The sequence below is a fragment of the Dendrobates tinctorius genome, unplaced genomic scaffold, assembly GCF_039654945.1.
Source record: "Dendrobates tinctorius isolate UK_male_01 unplaced genomic scaffold, ASM3965494v1 ptg000120l, whole genome shotgun sequence".
Classification (NCBI taxonomy): Eukaryota; Metazoa; Chordata; class Amphibia; order Anura; family Dendrobatidae; genus Dendrobates; species Dendrobates tinctorius.
This window is the reverse complement of record NW_027361788.1, coordinates 19,421,207-19,440,345: the sequence shown is the minus strand read 5'-3', so window position 1 is coordinate 19,440,345 and position 19,139 is coordinate 19,421,207. Positions and strand designations below refer to the sequence as shown.

The window sequence follows — 19,139 nt, the reverse complement described above, 5'->3', positions numbered from 1 at the left end:
CGTGTGAATGATGCCACAGTGCGTATGATCGAAGCATTGGGCGCTAACCCCGCCCACCGCGATGACATCATCATTCATGTGCAGGCAGCGTTCTGCCCTTAACTTGGGGGTGAAACGGCCGGCAGCTGGCAGGATACGGCTTCCAGTGGAGCACTGAGTATTCGGGGGACCTGCCTGCGGGCCGGAGGTTCCCCACCCCTTTTTTAAAGGGCCGGCAGCCCTCTTTGTATTATAGAGCCACCAGCCCACCGGGCTTCTGCCCGGCTGGGCAGATTAGCAATCCGGGCCTGGGTCTGCTCTTATTGTAGATTAGTCTTGCCACTATGAGCAAATCTATCACCAGAATTCACAGTACAAATTGCATACTTTATTAATTAAATCATAAACCTGCTGAGGCTGGTGTACTTACTTTGAAAATCAGTCATACTACCCTTATAATCTTTTTTTTATAAAGCCCCCCTTTATAGGATGCATCAGAATTTGACTGCCATTCTGACATATTGTAAAAGTAAGTACATCAGTCACATCAAGTATGAGATTATTTTGAATAGTATATGTAGTTTGTATTGTAAGAACTGGTGACAGATCCAATATAAATATTTATTGAATAAATATTATACAGGATAATGCTGTGGTACTATAAAAATCCATATTGTAACAGTTGTTTTAATCCTTTTTAGAAAGTTTAATTTCCCTCCCGGTCTGCAGAACCTGACTGGCTGTTCCTAAGTGCCTCCTCCTGCTGAGATCTCACACTGCTCAGTACAAGCCGCGGGCAGAGAATGAATAAATATGGACTCAGGATCTCTCTCACTCTTTGGGCCATATAAATTGGATGAGTGCTATTCGTGGTTTTGACGGATATCACTTGTACCCACGTTATTCTATGTGGTTGTGCACATGTTTGAGGAAACAAATCGCAACATGCACAATTTGCCTCTGAGTATCAGATAGCAATCACCCACTCATGTCTATGGGCCGTGGAAAAAATTAGACTGCATTCAGATGTCATCCGACTGTGATCCGATTTTCACAGACTAACATAGTGGAGAAGGAGGTTAAACTTTTTTTTTACCTCTCCACCTCCGAGAAAATTGGATCATACTCTGATTGTGGTTAGTATAATCGGACTGCTTTTCTTGAATGGAGAGAAAACGGTCATATGACCTAGTCTTTAGCTGAGAATGTTTATTATAGAGCCATTTTGACAAGGGCTTTCAAAGAAACTACACCAACCTCATCAGGTCTAATAGATCTATTGAGAAATGTATACAGCTTGTGATTTTAAAAGTCAACTTAACCCAAGCATTCTCACTCACATGAACAGCGCATGCATGCATATGGAGGGCACAATATTCGACTGTTAATTTTACATTTAGGACTTTGCAGATATTAGAGCCAAATGATCCAAGCTGAGAATCGATTCAGTCGTAGCCAAATATAATTTGTCAATCACGAACGTCCCATTATTGGAGAACTCATCTGATCAGTAATAAATCTTTGGCGCACCAACAAGAAAAGGATGGATAAAAATGAATTTGGTAATAAATATCATTTCTGTTTTTCGTCTTACTGGTTTTGTCATGTTCTCTGCGCCTTTGAATTTTTGAGGCTGAGGGCTGCTGTCTTTGCTGCCCCCGCCGACCTCGCCTGCGTCCACGCCACTGTCTTCGCTGAGTGCTTGCCCGCTGTCTGAAAGCTGGGAAAGCGAGGCCGGGGGCGATGTAGGCAAGACGGCTGAAGAAAAAGAAAAAAAAATCACACAAAAGGCATCCCGTTAAAGAAAACTAGATGAACATGATGCACAGGTTATAGAAACAGCCTGTATACAATAGACAGCTCCGTGTATAGATGTATTTATTTATGTTTAGATGCAAGTAACATTTATTAGTAAATAGAGCATCTCTTTTCAGTGCTGTTGTGATTAAGCACCGCGCCCTGGAATAAATATTAGTTGCACATGTATAACCTTTGCCTCCATACTTAAAAAAAAAACCATTTAAGCTGCACATTACAGTAAGTCTTCGGATTAAATTGCAATTTCAGCAGCTGCAGCCGCTAAACTCACAACAGACAAGTAAAATATTCAGAATTCAGAGTCCTCAGTGGTTGATACCTTTTAATGGCTAACTGAAAAGATGGTAACACATTGCAAGCTTTCCAGACTACTCAGGTCTCTTCATCAGGCATAGACTGAGGCTGGAGTCACACTAACCTGCGCAAAATACGTTCCGTATTTTACAGGCGTAATACAGATGACAGACCCCTAAATAGTGCTCCGTATGTCATCCGTAATCAAGGTGTGGTCGCGTATTTTGCGCATGTAAGCATCCGTATGTAATCCGTATGCCATCCGTATGGTGAGATTTTCTCGCAGGCTTGCAAAATGGACATATAATGGAGCCCTATGACAGGTTTAATAAAGAAATGAAAGAATAGATACAGACACATAGAATACATATATATACACTCACTGGCCACTTTATTAGGTACACCATGCTAGTAACGGGTTGGACCCCCTTTTGCCTTCAGAACTGCCTCAATTCTTCGTGGCAGAGATTCAACAAGGTGCTGGAAGCATTCCTCAGAGATTTTGGACCATATTGACATGATGGCATCACACAGTTGGCGCAGATTTGTCGGCTGCTCATCCCTGATGCGAATCTCCCGTTCCACCACATCCCAAAGATGCTCTATTGGATTGAGATCTGGTGACTGAGGAGGCCATTTGAGTACAGTGAACTCATTGTCATGTTCAAGAAACCAATCTGAGATGATTCGAGCTTTATGACATGGCGCATTATCCTGCTGAAAGTAGCCATCAGATGTTGGGTACATTGTGGTCATAAAGGGATGGACATGGTCAGCAACAATACTCAGGTAGGCTGTGGCGTTGCAACGATGCTCAATTGGTACCAAGGGGCCCAAAGAGTGCCCAGAAAAAATTCCCCACACCATGACACCACCACCACCAGCCTGAACCGTTGATACAAGGCAGGATGGATCCATGCTTTCATGTTGTTTACGCCAAATTCTGACCCTACCATCCGAATGTCGCAGCAGAAATCGAGACTCATCAGACCAGGCAACGTTTTTCCAATCTTCTACTGTCCAATTTCGATGAGCTTGTGCAAATTGTAGCCTCAGTTTCCTGTTCTTAGCTGAGAGGAGTGGTACCCAGTGTGGTCTTCTGCTGCTGTAGCCCATCTGCCTCAAAGTTCGACGCACTGTGCGTTCAGAGATGCTCTTCTGCCTACCTTGGTTGTAACGGGTGGCAATTTGAGTCACTGTTGCCTTTCTATCAGCTCGAACCAGTCTGCCCATTCTCCTCTGACCTCTGGCATCAACAAGGCATTTCCGGCCACAGAACTGCCGCTCACTGGATTTTTTTTCTTTTTCGGACCATTCTCTGTAAACCCTAGAGATGGTTGTGCGTGAAAATCCCAGTAGATCAGCAGTTTCTGAAATACTCAGACCAGCCCTTCTGGCACCAACAATCATGCCACGTTCAAAGGCACTCAAATCACCTTTCTTCCCCATACTGATGCTCGGTTTGAACTGCAGGAGATTGTCTTGACCATGTCTACATGCCTAAATGCACTGAGTTGCCGCCATGTGATTGGCTGATTAGAAATTAAGTCTTAACACACAGTTGGACAGGTGTACCTAATAAAGTGGCCAGTGAGTGTATATATATATATATTCAAACAATGTAAAAAACATATAGCCAGCTCACCATAAAGGAGTTCCTCTTAATGCAATAGTCGGTGTTCACCTTATATTCTGCACGGATCCAGGCAGGGAGTATGTCCCAACAAATAGAAATATAAGAGAATTGGGATCCAGCAAAAAGATGAAAGTTCACCAGAATTATAAAATCTTCTTCTTTATTTATCCATTAAATCATATAAAAAAAAAATGAGGAACTCCAAACAATTGGTAACATTCCAGCAAGGGACTACATGTTTCAGCACTATGTGCCTTCTTCACGGTTTTTTTATATGATTTAATGGATAAAGAAGAAGATTTTATGATTCTGGTGAACTTTCATCTTTTTGCTGGATCCCAATTCTCTTATATTTATATATATATATATGTATTCTATGTGTCCATATCTATTCTTTCTTTCTTTATTAAACCTGTCAGTGTGAATTTACTGTATAGTGCACTGAATTGCCGGCTTTGCTAAAAGACACCGGGTGCGTATTTCTCGCAAGTCACATGTGTGGTCCGTGTGTAATCCGTATTTTTTGCACACCCATAGACTTGCATTGGTGTACTACGCCGTGGTACGCTGACAATCGCAGCATGCTGCGAGTGGCACGGAGCGTAGAATACGGATGAGAAATATACGCCTGGTGCGAGGGACCCCATAGAGAATCATTTGTCCGTGTGTAATGCGTGCTTTTAGCGCCTCTCACTCTCCCGTATTCCTCGCCAGTGTGACCCCGGCCTCATAGTCATTTTTCTAGATCAGCAGATAGTGATCTTCATGGAAATATTCAGTGCAACCACAAGGGGGCAATATTTTCCCTCTTTTCCTTTATTGATGAGGCGGTAGATTTTTTATGTACCAGTCACACCAATATGATGATAAGACATTTACAACCAGTTTAAAATCCTTAGACCTCGTGTACACTGTACAACGTGAACTCTATTATACGACTCCTGGGTCTGAGGAGGTTAATAGATTCAGATTTTGTAATGTGTAAATGAACGTTAACTAAAGTATAGAGATATGCAATAAAAAGTGGAACAAAGTTAGACTCGGATACACGTAGTTCTGTATGGTTTGATACTAGATAGAGAGACATCAGCATAGATAATGGATCTCATATTACTCTAGGGGAACATTTGCAAAAAGTTGCAGTTGCATCATTTCCTTTATTTTATTGCCCCCCCCCCCAAAAAAAAAAATGTGTTCAGAAAATTCAACACACCGAGGGTGAGCTGAGAAAAGATAAAACACAACAAATCATCGAAAATGATGAACAAAGAGCCCCCTGATGAACAATCGGTATTGTCGGATAGGGCTTGTAAAAACAAGCAATTTTGCAATTTACTGCTTTTTAAAATTTTCAACCACACTTGAGATATTAAACACTTTTCATTTGTTTACTGCTCCTTGCCTTGGAGACCGACCGCTGCTGATAGCCAGCAGAGCATGCGCATAGCTTACAAGCTCTTTTCTATTGATCTTGTAAGCACTGTTTTGAAGCTACCCAGGATTGCCGAAGTGCAATCCTGGCCATCTTCACTGTAGTGCAGCAGTAGCGGTCGGTCTCCAAGGCAACCAGCTTTAACGAAAAGATAAGTGTTAAGAATGGCTGCAAATTTTAGTAAGCAGTAAATTGCAAAAGCGCTTGTTCCTACAAGCTTTATCTGACAATATCCATCTATGAAGACGGGAATAACCCTTTAAAAAAATCATTTTATTAACATTAGCGTTAAGCTAGCTTTCAGTCATAGGGCCGGTGAGTGACAGCTATAAGCATGGCCCAGCACTTTTACTAAGGCGGCTATGCAGTACATCTTCGGAGCAATCACAATGCAGAGGCGTCCTCACATTATAGTGGTGACTGTAGCCATGCTATGCACAACTCAGCGGCTCCCAGGAGGAAATATGTTCATTTTCTCCCAGTAACCACTCTTTCAGCAGTCGAGAATCCACAACTCCGTAGTACAAAACGACAAAAACTCCAAAGTTTCCGAATTTCTTACCTCGAGTTTGTGGAACAGCTCGGATTTCATTGACATCAGGTTCACTGTTGGGTCGATGGACTTCCACCATTACAAAATGCTGACTTGTGTGTGGGTCTAATGCATCTGTATGTGAAGGGGAAGATGGCTGAGGGGGGCTTTCTACCACAGGCTTTAATCTAGTAGGGGACTGAACTCTTGGGAAGGGGGTGAGAGGTAGCTGCGTGACCAGAGCCAGCTGGGTTGCAGGGCATATAGGAGTCTGCTTTTTAGGTAAAACGGTAGCATATATCGCCTGGTTAGGATTATGTGATAGGGGAGAGGTTGGGGGTGTAGTCAGAGGGGGTAGAGGTGGACTTGGGTTTGCGGGTGATGTAAAAGGTGGCGGAGGAGGACTTGTTGGGGCAGTGAAGAAAAGCCCGGACTGAGATGATCCAGAGGAAGGGCGCTGAGCTCGTTCCCCGCTCTGCCTTCGTAAAACTGCAGGAGGTTCTTCTGTAGGTATAGGGGGAGGTGGTCTGTATGCCGGGGGCTCATCTAGGAACGAATTTATATCATCCTGCAAATATATATACATAAACATTTTTTATAAAAGCCAAGGTCTTTTATAATCAATGCAGGTACAGATTCCAGCAGATCCCCACAAATTAAATGGCCATATGAACAAGACCCCTTTAATATATTAGTAAATTATTTGCTTATATACAAAGTCTGCCAAAAGCCTTCTCAAAATTCAAACTCTAATCTGGGCATCAGCATGATCAATATGAATTCAATACATCTCAGTAGGAAACATGGTACTCATGGCAAAGGGAATCTGTAAGGATGTTTTTGGTATGTAATCTGAGAGCAGCATGATGTTGGGGCAGAGACCCTGATTCCAGCGATGTTTCATTTACTGGGCTGCTTGCTTTTATTTTGACACAATCACTGTTTTCTCTGCTGTAGATCTAGCAGCTTTTTGTTTACACTGTGCATAGGCAGAAAGATGCTAATCAGTGGTGGTTACACAGAGCAGCAAGACACAAGACGTCTAGTCCTGTAGTGATAATCTCCTGCTGATAAAACACTGATTTTATTGAAACCACAACTATTGAATTTAGTTTGCAACAGATCTGCTGAGAGTAGGTGAGATATCATGCATCCACTTCAAAAGGGAAACAGTTTCTTTATATTTCTATAGTATATTCATTATTCACAGGGAAGCTTTAGCTTATTCTTTGTGAGTTATTCCAATTTCCTGACAGACAGATTGAGCTGTTATGTTACTTATTAATGGAGAAGATTTACTACGCAATATGCAAAATTTCAAATATGAATTACAGCAAAAAAAACTAAATATATATTTTTTTATCATATATCATACATTTATTTATTTAATGCATTCTTTACACCTTTTAGGCTGCGTTCACACGTCGCTTTTTTAGTGGCGTTTTTTAACGCGCGATTTTGCCGCAAAAGCGCAAAAAAACAGCATCCCATGCAATCCTATGGGATTCCGCAATGCTGTGCTAATGCTGCGGATTTTCCCGCGGCGGAATCGCATCGCGGAAAAAAACGCAGCATGTTCCATTATTTTGCGGAATCGCGGCGATCCCGCACCCATAGGCATGCATTGTTCTGCTTACTTTCCGCATGTGGCTGTGCCCACCATGCGAAAAGTAAGAACATTTGCGGATGGTACCCACGTTCCTGAGGAGAGGAGACTGTCCTCCGGGCTGTGGGTGCCATATCCCTGTAAAAAATAGAATTAAAATAAAAAAATGGTGTTATATTCACCTTCCGGCCTCCCACGCAGCCTTCCCGGGCCTCAGCGATGCTCCTGTTCCCAGTAATGCCTTGCGAGACCTTTGATAACGTCGCAGTCTCGCGATACTGTAGTGGTCCCTATTCCTCGCCAGACCGCTACATTATCGCGAGACCGCGACGTCATCAAAGGTCTCGCAAAGCATTACTGGGAACAGAAGCGTCGCTGAGGCCCGGGAAGGCTGCGCGGGACGCCGGAAGATGAATATAACACCATTTTTTTATTTTTTTTAATTATTTTTAACATTAGATCTTTTTACTACTGATGCCGCATAGGCAGCCTCAATAGTAAAAAGTTGGTCACACTCGTCAAGCACTATGTTTGACGAGTGTGACCAGCCTGTCATTCAGTTCTCCAAGCGATGCTACAGATCGCTTGGAGAACGCTAGCATTCTGCAAGCTAATTACGCTTGCAAATCGCTAGTTTTTCCATGGGAAAATCACGGGAATTTAAAATACGATTTTCCCGCGGAATGGAATTCCGGAATTCTGGCGGTAACTTCTGCGAGAGTTCCGCTATGTGTGCACATAGCCTTACAGTGATTTTAAGAAAGCAGAGTGCAGCCACTGTGAGATGTATTCACACCAAAAGTAAAGGAGATATCCAGAGCTTTAACAAGAAAGGACTGTCCTCATGATGGGCCATCCCTGGGAGTCCGACCATCAACACCCCCTGGTGATCAACTAATGTGAACGGGACCCTCCAGCGAGCGCAGAGTCGGGTTTATTATTTTTCAAGCAGTAGGTCCGTGTTTTAGTGGCTGTTGCAAAAGGACAAAGCTGGGGACAGAATACACAATGTTCATACCCACGATGATGCCGAGTAGGAGTCGGATCCATAATAGTTTTAATGCAGTGATTTATTCTAATGACAAGCCGTCTGGGAACATTTTGTCTAATTCTTATGTCCTGACCCAAGCGTATCTAGTCATATAATATAATGTTTTAATTTCCTGTTCTGTTCAGATGTCACCGTATCCCAGAATTCCAAGCGGAGGAAGTTCACCGGCTGCCATATTGGAACACCCAAGTGATGGGTGTCTCAATATGGAAACTGCTGCTGGTGCCAATGGGTCACCCTCCCAGGGCTGTGGGGTACTCGGTACTTGGCCCGATGAGCTTCAATGGGAGATATCATGGCAGCTGGGACCCGGCCCGTGGCCCTGGGCGCCCATTGTAACAAAGGTGCTTATGATGATTAAAGTTTATGAATGAATGAGTCATGACGCCACCTGTGATGTTCGGCAATGAAGATGTTAAGCCGACGCTGAAGACAGATCCTCTGGGACAGATGGTGGGGTGCAGCAATGATGTTACAGCCCTCCACAGGCAGGGCTGTAGTCCCAGGGCAGTGAGATGAAGTGACACGTAGATGGTGTAGTGTCGGGCGCAGGGCTAGGCACAAGGATGTAGCAGTGCTGGGTGTGTTGACGCAGGAATAAGTGGAGGACACCAGGGCATGTAGTTCCAAAGCTTTACTCACAGTCTGTTGCAGGTACAGGTGCCCGCCTCGGTGCCATGTCCTCCGGGGCAGGGGCTCAGCCAACTTCCAGGCAAGATGAAGCACTCCTTTCCAACACTCCGCCAACATTTATGCCTTTTCTGAACGTCTCCCTCTTAGCGCCATTAGTGAAGTACTCACAGTACTGAGTTACACTGGAGTTCCTCCTGTCAGATGTTCCTATGAACGCTACTTGTACGGCAGACAGCTGTAGCCTGCTTCGGGGACTCCTTACTACCTAGTCCCGGCTCACTATCGAGGCTGTTGTGCCCCCAAGTCTGGTGTGGGAATAAAGTGGTGACAACTTCTATTTCTCCAGTGTCTGCTGCAGGACCATTAATATCCATACAACCTCGGGGACCGGACCCCGGCCTTGCGCTTAGAACTTGGGAAGGGTTCTCCTCTAACCCTATTCCTTAGTTCTCTTCTTCTCCTCACGTTCCGTACTAATCCTTTCCTTCTTATGGAGAGTCAGGCTTTCTATCAAAGTTCCTTTCCTGTGCCAGTGGACCCAGGTCACTGAGGTCGGCTGCAGCACCTCCTTCATCCATCCCACTCAGGGGATCTTCACTCCTCCTCTGACTCTGTCAGACTGGCTACATCCTAAACTCTTCCCGCTCTTTTGATGCAACCTAAACTCCACCCGCCTCCCAGCATGCTTCGTGTTCCAAGCAGGAAGCCACCAAAGGGTGCTTTGCTACACTACTGTGTTGTGTGGGATGCAGGTGTTGGAGCGTGGTCAGGTATCTCCACCTTACCTGGATGGTGGGGTACCACACCTCAGGAGGAGGTGCAGTAACTCTGTGGCGACTGAACCCTCAGGGGCGCCACATACCCCCCCGTTAAACACAGCACGTCCGCGGTCTGTAAAAGAAGCAAAGATGGACAAATACAGGAACATATAAAATTTTGTAATGGTAAATAAACAGTTCTTATCTAAACTTCCCAATGTGGGAGGCACTGACTCTTGAACGTTGCAAACAATTTTAACTATCTATATCTTACTACAGTTCCTAATTCAAAGTGCTATTTCAAGTATTATCATTAACACATTCCTTCATCACTTCTTCTTTCCTATTATTAACCTTGAGTGACAACCGCTAATGCCTGGTTCGTCACGTGCATCTTTCAAATCTTTATCTTTATTCAAATCCTTCATTTCTTTATTAAAACATTCCTAATAGTTATTGCTATTTTCTAGGTTCTGTATGAAAGCTGTTCTCTAACTATTAATACTTTCATAAGGCACATTATAAAATACTTCACATCAAAACTTCAATAATTCTTGTAAGTGCTGGACACCGCTCCCAGCCGGGATCTCTTGCAGTGTCCTTTTGGTGGGAGCCATGCTCCAAGTGAGGTGGTCTTTATTCCAAAAAGGGCTATGTAAAACCAAGAGAGGGCACCTAAAGAGGTGCAACTATATACATTACAGTTCCGGATCATTCAGTGTCCATGATCTCCACAGTTCAGTAAGAAAAACGCTGCCAATAAAACTGGGCAACAAAACTGGAATCAACAAGAAACATCATGATAGCAAAAATAGAAAAACAGGCACAATGGTGCAAATACCCTCCTGGGTAACAGAGTTAGTTTTTGGTATGCTCTTTAATGTTGGTGGTCCCCTCCTGGGGTACTGGAAGCTGATGACTTGGGCTGCTTCCAGGGAAGCACTTGTGAACATCCTCTTCCTGCTTGTTGGCCACAAATTGCAGATACTCCTTTTCTCCTGGAGTGAGGTTGGCATCTGCCTCTATAGGTAGCACATCAATGGCTGCTGGTGATATCTCTGCTGCCTGTACTTCTGCAGAAATTGCAGCTGGTACCAATGGATGTTGTTCCTCAATTTCAGGCGTTACTGCAGTTAGCGGCACTACTATCTGATGCTGCCAGTATAGCGCCATTTGGATGCTGTCGCTTGATGCCTGAGCAATCGCTAGACCGTTTCTGTCTACAGGCACCGTCCCTAACACCAGGATCATGGTCGGGGCAGTGACCATACCTGGTGCTCCTCGATGAAGCTCCGGTTCCTGCGCGGGTACAGGGTGGCGAACGATGGCCGCCATAACCCCTGAGGCTGCCTGGTAGACGGACGGCAGCTGGGTCGGTACTGGTGCAGGGTTGACGTCCGCCAAGACCTCCGGGGTGGACATACGTGGCCTCGCCAGGTCCGGGTAGGGCCTCAGCCCTTGCTCCACCGCTTGCTCTGGGACTCGCATGTATCTCCTTCTGGCAGGCCGCATCCAGTGGCAGCACTGGTTTGGAGGTGGAGGTGGGCGCTGTAGATGGTATCGCAGCGGTCGTATGCCCCGCTGGGGCTGCCTGGGAGCAACTGGTTTTTCTCCATCGCGTTCTCCTGGCCTCCGCCCATCCTCCATGATGGCGTTCTCCCTTCTTCCTGTCTCGACTCTTTTCCCGCCATCGGCCCTCGCTCCTCCTTCTGAGGGCGGCGTCTTCTTCCTACTCCTCCATACCAGGCCAGTATATGAACCCCTCGGGGGGTGGGCCATGTTGCAGTTGCATAGAAGTTCAGGCAGGGGAGGCCCAGGACAGTTCGCGGTCTTTTCTTAGGACCACCCATATTGTCACGCCCTTCTTCTCTGCGCCGGCGGCCATTTTTAGAGTCCATTTTACAGTCTATTAATTTGGTTATTCTGCACATTGTCAGAAATCTTTAAGTCCAATAAATCATAGGCACACAGAACCCGGTGGCACCGGGCTTCGTCATCCTGTTCGTGACGCCAAGTTGAGTCGCCCTTCCAGGGCTGTGGGGTACTCGGTACTTGGCCCGATGAGCTTCAATGGGAGATATCATGGCAGCTGGGACCCAGCCCGTGGCCCTGGGTGCCCATTGTAACAAAGGGGGAATGTTCAGTGTGCTTATGATGATTAAAGTTTATGAATGAATGAGTCGTGACTAGTGTTGAGCATTCCGATACCGCAAGTATCGGGTATCGGCCGATACTTGCTGTATCGGAATTCCGATACCGACTTCCGATATTTTTTCAATATCGGAAGTTGGCATCGGAATCGGAAGTTCAAAGTTGATTGACAGCCTGACGTCATCATGATGCGCGGTGTGTGCGCATCATGATGCGCCGTCATTTCGGGCCTTCCGGGGGTCTCTGCCGGCCTGCCGGGGGGCTGTGCCGGCCTGCCGGGGGGCTGTGTGTATGTATGTAGTATGTATGTAGTATGTATGTAGTATATATGTGTTATGTATGTAGTATGTATGTAGTATGTATGTAGTATGTATGTGGTATGTATGTAGTATGTATGTAGTATGTATGTAGTATGTATGTAGCATGTAGTATGTATGTAGCATGCATGTAGTATGTATGTAGTATTTTTTTTTTTTTTTTAACATTTAACACATTAGCCGGATGATGGGACTACTACTGTCCCATCATTGGCTAATGTGTCAATCACTGTCATGGTAGCAGGCATCACCCGATGGGACTTGTAGTCCCATCGGACGATGCCTGCACAGACCCCCGAAGCCTGCACAGCCCCCCGGCAGGCCGGCACAGCCCCCCGGAGCCTGCACAGCCCCCCGGCAGGCCGGCACAGCCCCCCGGCAGGCCGGCACAGCCCACCGGAGCCTGCACAGCCCCCCTGGCAGGCCGGCACAGCCCCCCGGCAGGCCGGCACAGCCCACCGGAGCCTGCACAGCCCCCCTGGCAGGCCGGCACAGACCACCGGAGCCTGCACAGACCCCCTGGCAGGCCGGCACAGCCCCCCGAAAGGCCCGTACAGACCCCAGAGAGGCTGTACAAGGGAAAAACAGGATTTTTCTTATTCCGATACCGGAAGTCCCATAGACTTGAATGGGACTTCCGGTATCGGAATCGGCGATACCGATACTTTTTTTTAAGATCGGCCGATCCATTCCGATCCGATACTTTGAAGTATCGGACGGTATCGCTCAACTCTAGTCGTGACGCCACCTGTGGTGTTCGGCAATGAAGATGTTAAGCCGACGCTGAAGACAGATCCTCTGGGACAGATGGTGGGGTGCATCAATGATGTTATAGCCCTCCACAGGCAGGGCTGTAGTCCCAGGGCAGTGAGATGAAGTGACACGTAGATGGTGTAGTGTCGGGCGCAGGGCTAGGCACAAGGATGTAGCAGTGCTGGGTGTGTTGACGCAGGAATAAGTGGAGGACACCAGGGCATGTAGTTCCAAAGCATTAATCACAGTCTGTTGCAGGTACAGGTGCCCGCCTCGGTGCCGTGTCCTTCGGGTCAGCCAACTTCCAGGCAAGATTAAGCACTCCTTTCCAACACTCCGCCAACATATATGCCTTTTCTGAACGTCTCCCTCTTAGCGCCTTTAGTGAAGTACTCACAGTACTCAGTTACACTGGAGTTCCTCCTGTCAGATGTTCCTATGAACTCTACTTGTACGGCAGACAGCTGTAGCCTGCTTTGGGGACTCCTTACTACCTAGTCCCGGCTCACTATCAATGCTGTTGTGCCCCCAAGTCTGGTGTGGGAATAAAGTGGTGACAACTTCTATTCCTCCGGTGTCTGCTGCAGGACCATTAGTATCCATACAACCTCGGGGACCGGACCCCGAACTTGCGCTTAGAACTTGGGAAGGGTTCTCCTTTAACCCTAATCCTTAGTTCTCTTCTTCTCCTCACGTTCCGTACTAATCCTTTCCTTCTTATGGAGAGTCAGGCTTTCTATGAAAGTTCCTTTCCTGTGCCAGCGGACCCAGATCACTGAGGTCGGCTGCAGCACCTCCTTCATCCATTCAACTCAGGGGATTTTCACTCCTCCTCTGACTCTGTCAGACTGACTAAATCCTAAACTCTTCCCGCTGTTTGGATGCAACCTAAACTCCACCCGCCTCCCAGCACGCTTCGTGTTCCAAGCAGGGAGCCACCAAAGGGTGCTTTTCTACACTACTGTGTTGTGTGGGATGCAGGTGTTGGAGCATGGTCAGGTGTCTCCACCTTACCTGGATGGTGGGGTACCACACCTCAGGAGGAGGTGCAGTACCTCTGTGGCGACTGAAGCCTCAGGGGTGCCACACCAACCTATTGTGCGGTACCACCAGCGGAACAACGTCGCACCACACACACACACTCACTCTATACTCCGTACGCACCACACACACACACATTCACACACTCACACAGTCACACTCACATTCACACAGTCACACTCACATTCACACTCCTACACTCACACACACTCATACACTCACACTCACGCAGCCTCTTGTGCTGTACCACCAGCGGAACACTGTCGCACTGCGCCTGCATGAATTCCGCGCAGGCACAGGCAGATGCGCGACGTGTCTACAGGCAGAGGAAGCCGGTCAAATTAAAGGGGTTTTCCCACAAATGAAAGTTCATTTTAAAAATTGTCTGTGTCTGACCATGTACGGAGTATATCACATCTCCTGGCAGGGGAGGAAGCAAAAGACAATACTGACATTACAGTAGGGGATCACAGAGGATTCATTTTGTGAGGTAAAATATTTCACTGACTGTTTTTAAACAATATTTTACTTCACAAAATGTATCCTCTGCGATCTCCTGCTGTAATGTCAGTATTGTCTTTTGCTTCCTTCCCTGCCCAGGAACTGTGGTATGTTCTGTACACGGTCAGACACAGGGGTGAGAGAGACAGAGCACAGGGGGAGACAGCTCAAACGGGACAGCACATGAAGGGAGAACACAGCACAGGAAGGAGAGAGACAGCAGACAAGGGGGATAGCACATGGGGTAGACAAGTCAAAGAAGAGAGCACAGATGGGAGAAGTCAGCACAAGGGGAAAGAGAGAGTGGATAGGTGGGTGATCACATGGGGGGGAGAGATTCTCAACGCTGCAATGCCTGCCCCCATCGTGACACTACTGCCCTCCCGATGTGGTAGCATCGGGCCTCCATCTACTAGTCTCATATGTGCCTATGAGGCCAGACGTCCCTCCCGCACCATGGGCATTGGGGTCTGTATACGGACGGGTCTGTATACGGACTTAATCCAGGCCTAACCCATCCACGTCGTTCTCACCTCTTCTACATATCAGTCGAGAATACAGTAAAAAGTGATGGATGAGCTGTATTTTTGAGTAGAATTCTCCTTTATACTTCAGTCGCTGCTTTTGTAGCAGAATTAATGAGATCCGCTCATTATTAGAGCGAATGCTTTGAGTTCATTCACATTACAGCAGGTATTGACCAATTCCTTCTCCTGTTAGTCAGCAGTTCACAAGGGTAGACTCTCCTCACCAGTCTTCGCATACATAATTGTTTCTCTCCTTAAATAGGTCTATTATATTAGATCCATGTAAAAAAAAAGACTTTGGACCTGTCCGCAAGCAGCCCAGATAAATGGACAGATCATGCATAAAACATTGCTTTTAATCTGCAGAACGCCCTTGGGGGGTGGAAAGGTTCATTTTGGATTCTCCGCGCCTATTCTCAGAAATGTCCATTGTAATAGCAGCTGCAGATTGTATCGGCCATATAAACCATGTTCATGATGCCCGCGAGGTATGCTCGTCCTTGGAAATAGATGACACTGCCATGTCGATTTGAGTCTATCACCAGCATGGATCCCCATTATTATCAATCTCGGAAACATTTACACTTACCAGCGAGATGTCAGGTAGAGTTGTCCTAGTAAGACTGCCAGAATCTGCACTTCCCTCGGGGTCAGCTCCATTCTAGTTAAAGCACAGAAGAAATTACCACCACAGAGAAAACCTGCATGAAATAATGCTACTGAAGACATAGAATACAGAGACTTTTAATCCTGGAACACTATGTGACGCTGGACATGTAGGGTCGGTGGTGGGGTGCCGAGCTGGGGGGGGGTGGTCCTACTTTTGTACCGCGCAGAGATGATAACAGAGACTCGATGAGGCAGATTCTGGGTGCAACAGGTCCAAGTTTATTTCATTACTTGCCGTCCGCCTGACGGCCTCCGTAGCACACCGCACGTTTCTTCACTTATCGGCCCTCCGTTTCCAGAGCCGTTTACACACCGTACTTTTACAATAAGGACGTACATATGCGTACTGTCCCTCCTTCACTTGTTCGACGCTCCTGCCAGGTCCGCCACTGTGGCCGCCCTAGGCCCAATAACCAACAGCGCTTTCACTGGTCAGTCGTCGTGTCAAATACGGTATATGGCACTCACTGCCTCGTCTCTTCTGCGGTATCTTTCTGTCAGGACCACCCCCTGACGTTTCCCTCTCCTCAGTCCCCCTGGTCTGGATTCTCCTCAGAGTGCACAGACTGGCGAAGTCCTCCTGTTACCTGGGCTCCCCCTGGGGACTGGAATCTTCTGGAACCCTCCCTCAGAATTTATAACTTCCCCGGTTCCTTGAAACTGTCACTAACTGTCACCACGCCCCCCATGACCAACGGTTTCTAAAGCCCTAAGCTGCTGTAAAGTCCTTTGCTCACACTCCACCCTGCCATCTAATGGTCATCCCAAGGTACTGCACGTCCACTACACTTTTCTAGTTGTTTCCCCACTGTAATCACTGTCTCCTACCTACACTGTGCAAACCTATCTTTCTTCACTCTGACTAGTCCGTCCGTCCGTCAGGTCACCTTCCCTACACTCCCCCTTCCTTTGTCCATTGTCGTCCTCGACAATCGTCATCCCTGCCTTCGTCGTTCTGAATCTACACCTACATTCTGTTGTCGGACCAGAAGTTGAGCCAAACCCACTATCTGCGGGGGCCGAACCATACTGGGAGCACTATGCTCTGAGCAGCCTACTGCTACTCACCAGCGCGCACGCCACATGACAACGTCTTTCAAATTGGGCAAGGTACACCCGTATTCTCTCTACGGCGTGTATCTTTCCCCTACTCTCCCCTACTGTTACCTTTCACTATCCGGTACGCCATGATCGAGGCCACTCACCTACCAGATCATTGCCGGCGCCCGCTTTTCCTTCTTCAGGGGTGTCCGTGGTGTTGGGGACCTGACCTAGGACGGCTGTCTTTCTCGCGTCTTCCAACTCATTTTCCTTCTTTCAATTACATGTCATGGTCGGCGTCCCGGTCTCCCAGACCTCCTCAACTCTTAGATCCCTACCGGATCTCACACTTTCCTTTGGTCCCGCAGACCTTCCCTTACCCGGACCTGTTGCATTTTACTTTGCATATTATACATCATACAACTTTATAATAGCACAAGTACCCATTTTTTTATAATTTTTTTTTTTTCCATTTTCTCTTACTTTTAAAACCAAAATATAACATAACATTGCATTTCCTCTTTCTTCCTCCCCCCCCTTCCTTGGACCTGGACACTCCTCCACTTTTCCGTATCCCCGTTCTGTCAGGTAAACATATTTTCGTATATAAAGAACATAGAAAGAAGAAAGAAAGAGAGAGAAAATAGTTGCATCAGTTAAACAACAACAAAATTTTTTTCTAAATGCAACTGTCCTTATAATCTGCACAACGGTGCATCGAACTCCTGACAGTCTATACCACTCTCAATGGACAGAGGTGAGGGCTCCACGGGGATACTGAGGGTGTCCATTCAAGTCCTCTTCTTTTCCATGACGGCCTCTCCTTGAGTGTGGAGCAGGTTCCACACTTCCTGCTCCCGGGCCTTTTTCTTCCTGATCACCTCCGCTTCCCACACGGAGGGAACAGCACGGGCCCTGGAGTCCGGTGGGCGGGACTCCGCTGAAAAAGACCGCAAGACAGAAACGGCCGAAGATTTCTGCGGCCCAGCAGCCGCTGGGGTCAGGTGGCAAATGGGGAGAACCGGGTCCTCGGGGGCTGGAATCACAGGGCCCGCTAAATCGGTCGCAGCCGACTCCAGCAGCGGCATAACCGCGGCCTCAGGACAGGCCGCATCCACTACTTCCAACGGAGTCGGAGTAACGGCCGATTTCAACAATGCAGCTGGTATTAGCAGGGAAAGCGCAGCAGCATCTTCTTTGGGTGAGCTCTGCACTGGTGACTCCGGGCGGGGTAGTTCGGGGACATGAGCGGGGACCTCGCTCAGCTCTGCATACACCACGGGGCCCGTGGTAACTAGGCCTTCCGGTGCGCAGGGGGCCGCGTGCTGCAGCAGAATGGTGGGGGCCGCTTGTGGAGGCACTGGTAGGGCCGGGGGTACTCTCACCTTCCCCGGCGCTGCGGCCTCCGTTTCATCATCACGCAGTTTCCCCCGCAGCCTCCGTTCCTTGCTCCACTGTCCTGCGGGCCTTCCCTCCGGACTCGGGGGCTCCGCTGAGAAGTCCTCTGCTGGTATTGGTGGCAGCCGTTCTCGCTGACTCCCCTCAGGCTCCGCTCCCCGGCTCAGCATCCCGCTGCCTGCCCGTAAATCTGAAGATGACTTCTGATGCAGCTCCATCTCTCGCCGCCATTGCCACTCTAGGCGGCCGATGCCCCGACACCCGCAGCATCTCATACCGTCCGTTGGGCAGCACTCGAATGGCGTCAGACAGCCGCAGCCAAGTTTTTCTTCTGTGCCACTCCTCCTGCTGGGTGGGGCGTTGGCAGACCTTTCCATCCATCTGCCAGGGTCCAATATATGGAAACGTCGGTCTCCGGGCATATATTGCTTCCTTTTGGGGTACGTTGGAACAACTGCAAACACCCGGACCTCTCCTCTGCGCTGAAGTAATACCGCCATCTTGGGCAGAATCAGCTACTGCCTTGGATCCTCTGCAAGCAACACAGATCCGACACAGCGTCCCAATTTGTAATCCACAGGTCAGTAATTTTTAGTCCACAGGTATTTATAATCCGAAATAGAGCAGTCCAAGTTTTCCTCAGTCCTTCAGTTGCAGGCCTGCCGCAGAAGATAGCGTATTAGCGGCGGCGATCCTGCCGACTACGCCAAATGTAGGGTCGGTGGTGGGGTGCCGAGCTGGGGGGGGGTGGTCCTACTTTTGTACCGCGCAGAGATGATAACAGAGACACGATGAGGCAGATTCTGGGTGCAACAGGTCCAAGTTTATTTCTTTACTTGCCGTCCGCCTGACGGCCTCCGCAGCACACCGCACGTTTCTTCACTTATCGGCCCTCCGTTTCCAGAGCCGTTTACACACCGTACTTTTACAATAAGGACGTACATATGCGTACTGTCCCTCCTTCACTTGTTCGACGCTCCTGCCAGGTCCGCCACTGTGGCC

The 19,139-nt window shown here is 47.7% G+C and overlaps 1 protein-coding gene across 4 annotated transcripts in view; it reads right to left on the bottom strand.

The window, feature by feature from the left end:
* Positions 1-19,139, bottom strand: part of WHRN (whirlin) — a 405,157-nt gene that overhangs the window by 39,626 nt on the left and 346,392 nt on the right. For all 4 annotated transcript variants that reach the window (XM_073590838.1, XM_073590834.1, XM_073590837.1 and 1 more), the window contains 3 exons: positions 15,619-15,690; positions 5,722-6,259; positions 1,574-1,737 (listed from right to left, as the gene is read on the bottom strand). In XM_073590838.1, the coding sequence (XP_073446939.1) occupies positions 1,574-1,737; positions 5,722-6,259; positions 15,619-15,690 (774 nt within the window). The remainder of the gene's footprint in view (positions 1-1,573; positions 1,738-5,721; positions 6,260-15,618; positions 15,691-19,139) is intronic.